The following is a 7222-nucleotide window of genomic DNA, read 5'->3' as shown; positions in this document are numbered from 1 at the left end:
ACAAAATTGAGACATGTTTCAATTTTTTCGATAATGGGCGACTTTATTACTTTGATAAGCAATTACACCCTCCTATATAGCCAAGATGCACACAGCCGTTTCATAGTCTCAAATATCTCAACATAAAAATAAAAAGACTAATTACATATCAATCATGAGCAATTGTAAAACGCCTAAGGTGGAAGTGGTGGTCCAATCTTTAGATTATGCTGTCATCCATGTAGGAAAAAAGTATCCCTCGTCATATCATCCAACCGTGTACAAACCCCCGCAAAGAGGTTGTGGTTCTCCACTCTCTGCAGCGCAAACCACGAACGGAGAATAGCGGTACATCTATAGATAACCTGCATGAGAGAATAATTCTTATCAGTAAAAACTTTGTCATTTCAACATAGCCATAGCGACCATATAACGGCAAGCGCACCCACCCTAATAAGCGTTCTAAACTTGTGATCAATACCATGAAGGCAATTACCAAAGATATTTACCACACTAGTCGGAGGATACAAATCAGATATTACTTGGATGCATGACCATATAGATCTGGCAAATTGGCACTGGAAGAACAATTGTTTAATCGTGAGACATATTTCATGGAACGAAGGGAGTAATCTGCATCTCTCTTAGACATAACGTAAATAGTATATATTAAAGCATTAGTTAGTTCTTGCTTCACCCCCTATAAAAGGTAGGTCTTGCTTCTTGCCATAATTAAGTGTTCTCGAATTTCTAAATGAAAATCCAACACATGTTAACTATGTTAGGAGAAACAAACATGTCCACACCAATAATTCTTGTAACCTTTGCAACTTCAGATTTTATTGCAACAAAATATGTGCTTTTGTCCTCCGACAGTTGATTAACAACCCAAGTTATGCTAGGAATTTATGCTAACCATTATTATTGAATGTCATTATCTGGTTCATCAACTTTTGCAGGTTAATGAGGTCAGGTGTAGCAAAATCCCAACCGGCTAGTAGATCTTCTTTTATTTGGGATGATGCTTCCTCGACTTTGTTTCATCTATAACTGTAGATAATGCATTTGCGAATAAAGTCATCTTGCCGTACATAAAAAATTATGCACCGACAAGGAATTAGACATTCGACTCTTATGTTGTACCCCCTCCGACTAAATCTACGACTCTTATTATGGATCGGAGGGAGTACATGTTATTTGAAGACATATATTCAAAAAGGTTCTCAAGAGCATATGCTCTCGGTTAAAGAAAAATGACATTCCCGATCCATCCTCTATGTAAGGTTTCATGGACCAAGGATAAATCTTGTGCGAAAAAAACAGATTTGGTGCTTCGAAAATGCTTTTTTGATTGAGTTTTATTTCAATGCCTAGGACATGGCATACGTCCTAACGGGTTTACTGTTCACTCTTGGGCATATGCTCCTACGAGCTAAAATGCGTCAACCATTTAAGTAAGACAGTAAATGTTCTTTTGAACTCATATCTTTTCATCCCTTGTAAATGCGAGTACTCCTTTGATCCATAATACTTATCGCTGATACGAATGTATCTAGATATATTTTAGTTATGGATGCATCCATATTAACGATAATTAATATGGATCATGGCGAGTATTACATTTTAACTAAAATTCACAAAGAAATCATATGATCCAGAGATCATGTTTTTTTAGACTTGGAAAATAAAATTAGAGCTAATAGAAGTAAGCGAAGTTTTAATAGGTGGTTTCACTAAAAGAAGATGGTTATCGCCTCATTTGTACACATCTTAATTTACCTCCGTGTAATGAACGGTCAAGTTAGGTTTCTTGACCTCATTTGCTTTGTCTTGTAAAACTGAGAACAATCTACATTGTGTTCTCTTACACGTAAAGAGATAACATAAAACAAGCAGCTAAGTCTTAATATGTGGCTTCACTAAAAGAAAAATGACATCATCTCATTTGTACACATATTAGTCAACCTCCGTGTTATGCACGGGGAAGTTACTTTTCTTGATCACATTGGCTTTGTCTTGTTAAGATCATCTCCTTTTGTCTAAGTCCAATGCTTGTTAATTTATCCATTGTCATGGATATGTAGAGCTTACTTGCCCACCACCTCCACCCCCCTTGACCGAGGAGGGAGGCACAACACAAGCCAACAACAACCGGCCTTGGGTGTTGGCGATTCCCACACATCTTGCCCAACCACACATGTGCCATGGGGCTCCTCTTGTAATTGCTGTATACCCAACCACCACTTCCTCCAAAGTCTCTCTTAACCAAACAAACAAGCAAGGCGCAGCAACCGCAGCACACCGATCCCCATTTCATTCCATTCCATTCCATTCCCCAAAGAAATCAGACGATGAAGAGGGAGGGATTCCAGCACGGCGCCGTCAGGGTCCACCGCAACAAGCTGCTGCGGATCGCCGACGGCGACGCGGCGAGGGCGGTGGGCGCGTACGCCAGGGCGCCCTCCAAGCCGACCAACGCGTCCAGGAGCACGGGCAAGTGCCGCCGGCCGCGCTGCGGCGGGTGCCACGAGCACCCGGTCACCAAGGCCCGGGACAAGGCAAAGGGCGCGCACAAGCTGCGCGCCAGCGACGTCGCGCTCAACCACCGCCTCGTGTCCTGGCGCGTCGTCGACGGCGCCGGGTCCTGTGCGGCCGGCACGGGCATACCGGACTACAAGGGCGCGTCGGCGTCGGCCGTGTTGTCCTACCTGGCCGGAGGCAACAGCTGGCACGAGGAGGACGACGAGGACGGTGCCGATCTCGAATCCACACCGCGGGGGCTCTCCGACCTGTACGACCTCATCGTCGGCCTCCAGGCCGACGCCCCTGCGCCCGGCGGCAAAGAAGCCGACTTTGTGGCGCCTGCCGATAACATAACTGTAGGAGATAATGATGATGCAATTGAGGAACAAGATGCCGATGGAGATGCCGACGAGGAGGACGACATGGGGTTCTGCATGGTGGGCATCACGATCGCGCTGGAGTTCTCCGACGGGGAGGAGGACTGGATCGTGGTGGAGGAGATCCCATCGACCTGATCTCATCTCATTCAATTTGCAAATAATAAGAAGAGGTCAGCCATATCCCTGTGTTGTATAATTCCCATGTGCAGGTGGTGTGTACATACTGTTCCTCTGTTAATTGTGTCCTTGTGTATATGTCAGTGTATCATCTAATTAATTGTCTTCCCCCCATGGATTATGCATGATTCGAACATGAATTTATCATTTGTGAATAAAATGGAGAAGGGATTCTTCTTCAGATCTTGATTCCTTCTGCCTGGTTCAATCCTGGTGTGTGTATCTGTGCGTTTTATAATTTGAGGTTGGATTTCCTTCTCAAGTATCCTGATCTCAAGTCTGATCAGCTCTTGGTGTGGGAAATTGGTTGAATTCAGTTCTTATTATGTCTATGTTTGGTGAAGAATGCGAGATGCAACCGACTATTTTCCCCTATCATTCCTTTTTTTTTCCTTGTGCGAATTCTTGACAATTTCCTGGCGTTCAGATCATAGGTATGCATGATGTTTGGTAACAGTCTATGAAGCTCCTCGTTTCGTGTCCGTTGTCTTTCGTTCCTTTCTGATCGATATCAACGTCTACTTACTGTACGTTTCCTCTTTCTGAATTGTTTGATCCACGCAAGCGTTAATCACTTTTGCAACCTAAAGGAGAAAAAAGGGGGCTTCATCTTTACAGCTTATACATTGCGTCCAGCAAACTGGCTTACCAAATTTCAGCGGATACATGGTCACTGTCACCATATCATTTGATTGTTGTGTTTCAACGGTTCAGATGGAACGCGTCTTTTGAACTTTTAAAATATTGTGATTGACGAAGGTATACGTAGCTATATAATAATGAGCACGGGTAGACATCATCACAAACGAAAAGACCTGTATCGGTGCACATTAAAGAAGGACAAGGTTGCAATACCTGTTATTTCACTACTAGACTGAAACATTAGCAAACAACTAGGGCTCACACTTACCATATTCTCCTAGGTTGCAGCAAAGCAACAAACAAAAAAGATAGATGACATGAACACCGAAGGACCTTGAGGGTGTGAGTTACAGGGAGAGTGTTTTTTCGTTGAGAGTTCAGTGGCTTTTTATAGCTTAATAATGTAAGGAATACAAAAATCACCAGGGGTCTGATCTAGGCATATCTGGCGGCCAATACTACCAGAAACAAAACTATCAGCCGCTAAATGAGCTTCAGAGTTAGAAGCTCTACTTTCCATGCTTAAACAAAACCCCAGCAAACACTCAGCATCTCGCTCCTGCATCCAAAGGTGTGGCGGCCACCACATCCTCAAGCTTCACCCTACTACAGGGACACTAGCTGAGGCGGCACACTAGGAGGGGGAGGCAGGAACACCCAAAAAGCATGCAAGTTCATTATGTTATCCTCGCGATCAATCAATAATTCCTGATGTCTTCCATACATATATCTATCAAATTTGAAAGGCTTGAAGGAACATAACAAATAATACGAAAAATGAGATTGGATAATTGTGCAGTGAAATAATAATTCCATTCATCTCTTGCTAAGGTTTGCCTTGCCCTTTATAAAGACTTAGCGGTAGGCAGTGGCATGAACTCATTGGTCCTTTGGTAGATCAGTTGATAAGAGTTCCTTATTTATGAGGTTGTTTCTAGTGTAGCTTAGCGGATATGAGAGCTTTCTCAGCCTTTTGTTTACGGAAGAGAAGAATTTTACTGATCTTGTGACATTTTCATCAAGATGATGCATGTATCCCAACACACGTTTTATTATTACAAAGTTAATGAAAAAACTCCAACGACTCTATAGAACTAACATTGATTAGGACTAATCAGGTGGCGATCACATCAACGGTCAGAGCACAAAATCATTTTGGTTTCCATTTATACGATTAAACTATCCATTACAAGCTAATATGTAAATGCAAAACATCAAAGTTTATCAAAAGGGCTCATATCTGGTGCGTCCACGTCACCATTAGAAAATTCTTACAAGACCTCTTTCTGTATTTTCTCTTACCTAAACATCATGTCCCGATGTCAAAAGAAATTAACCACATATTGTTCCTCTTGTTAATTGTTAATTGTGGATATGTCACTGATCGTCTTCATGGATTATGCATGATTCGAATCTGAATTTATCATTTGTGCATAAACTAAGGAATGGAATTTTCTTCAAATCTTGTTTCTTTCTGCGTGATTGAATCCTGGTGTGCGTGCCTATGTGAACATGTCTTTAAATTTCTGGGTTAAATTTTCTTCTGAAGTGCCCTAATTCTGAAGTCTAATCAGTTCTTGGCTTGAGAAATCGGGTGAATTCAGTTCTTGTTGTGGCTATGTTTGGTGAAGAATGCGATATGTAATCGGCATTGTTGCTTTCTCTTATAATTTTTTTTCTTGTGTGAATTCGTGACAATCTTTCTCTTACAATCAACATAGGAGTAGTTACTTTCAGAATGCCCCATCGGTATGCATCATGTTTGGTAATAGCTTCTGAAGCTTCTGGTTTCTTGTGTTCTCTTGGTTTCTTTCTGATCAATATCAACGTCTGATTCCTGTCTCCTCTTTTCTGAATTGTTGATGCACGCAAGCATTAATCACTGTTGCAATATTGCAATTTCTGCAAATGGAGAAGGAAAAAAAAGGGGTTCATTTTTACAAATTATACTTCAGGTTCAGCAACATGGCTTACCGAATTTCAGTAGATAGGTGGTCACTGTCATCACATCACTCGAACGGATGAAATGGACATGTCTTTTGAACTTTTCAGTACTGTGATTGATGAAGGAACACGTAGCTGTTATATACTGCGAGCATGGGTAGACAACTAGACATCACAAACGAAAAGACCTGTATCAGTGCACATTAAAGAAAATGAAGATTGCGTTGTCACATGTGTAATACTGAAATTGCATGAACTGACCGAACGTAAGCAAACAACTAACTATCATGCCTACGATGCTCTCTTGTTATCTTTCCAGCATCCTGGGTTAAGCAAGCCCATCTCTCTTGATCCCTATAATATCCCAACAAGGAGCAAAGCAAGAAAAGATAGGATATGGTGTTTCTGCACCTCTGTGCATATGCACCCTTTATTTGAAATGCATTTTGATCATATTTAAAAATGTCAAAAAATTACAAAAAATGTCTCGTGTATGTCTTGACATGTTACGTGCTCACAAAGTTGTTTCAACAAAAGCCGACATGTTTTGTGTGCTCTGTAAAAAAGATAAAGAATGTCTCGAGAATAGATTATTTTAGGCACCAAAATTTGTCTTTTTATACAGGGCACAAAAAAGTTCGGTTTTATCTGAAACTTTACTTGCGGACATAGAACATGCCCCTCTACATGCAAAAAAAATTTCTTAATTTTTTGAACTTTTTAGAATATGTTTTTTACATACCGGGTGCATATGTACCCGAGTTCAGTTTTGGTTTTCCGGAAAAGATAGATGAAGTGAAATTCGTGGCGTATACCACTGTAGGACCTTGAGGGCACAAGATTCGTAGAATATATAGCTGAGGTGGAACAGCAGGAGGGTGAAAGACAGGAAGGCCATTAAATTATGCATGTGCATGATGTAATTCTTGTGATTAATCGGTAATTCCTGATGCCTTTTTTTGTTGAGAAAACGCAAAAGGATTGTGTTTCACTTCATTGAAAAGGTAAGAGACTAAGAGGGCATTTACAGCTAAGAGAGGCTGGATACAGCACACTCAAAGGAAAATTAATGGACGTTCTATGTCTCTGACAGTCAAACCAATAGTCCTAAAGCTCCAGTTCGTGCCAAGAGATTGGCCTCGGCTTTGATCCTACACAGCGTGCTGGAGCAGCTTTGTTGGGCGGCGTCAAACATGCACTCGTTTCATTGCTTCTAGAGCATCCACGCGGTAAGCAACGTGATCAAAGCAAGGCCCTTGCGAAGGGGCTTCAGAGTAGACGCTTGGCCACAATTCCTGATGCCTTCAAAGCCATGTCTATAAATTTTAAAGGTGTGTAGTGTTGAAATATTGGCCCACTTTTAGTGGCCCAAATTAGATTTCAGTTTTTTCTATAAATCTCAAAGCCCACATAGTGGCAGCCTTGTGAGTTTGAGCCCAAATTGGTGGCAGCTCACTAGGGAGTGGCAAGAGGTGGGAAGTTTAGTCCCACATGGAAAGTTGGAAGGAAGTTAGACCACCTTATAAGGTGGGTTGTTCCACCACTAGTAAGTGAGTGAGAATAGGAGTGCTACACGC

General features: G+C 41.6%; 1 protein-coding gene across 1 annotated transcript; it reads left to right on the top strand.

Annotated features, from left to right (window-relative positions):
• The first annotated feature begins 2095 nt into the window (after nt 1-2095).
• LOC124708503 lies at nt 2096-3251 on the top strand. Its single transcript, XM_047240187.1, has one exon. The coding sequence runs from the start codon at nt 2331-2333 to the stop codon at nt 3015-3017; it is 687 nt and encodes a 228-aa protein (XP_047096143.1). The 5' UTR covers nt 2096-2330; the 3' UTR covers nt 3018-3251.
• Nucleotides 3252-7222: the final 3971 nt, after the last annotated feature.

This window comes from Lolium rigidum, chromosome 4 (assembly GCF_022539505.1).
Source record: "Lolium rigidum isolate FL_2022 chromosome 4, APGP_CSIRO_Lrig_0.1, whole genome shotgun sequence".
Classification (NCBI taxonomy): Eukaryota; Viridiplantae; Streptophyta; class Magnoliopsida; order Poales; family Poaceae; genus Lolium; species Lolium rigidum.
Note: the sequence above shows the minus strand (reverse complement) of the source record. Positions and strands in the feature narration are given on the sequence as shown.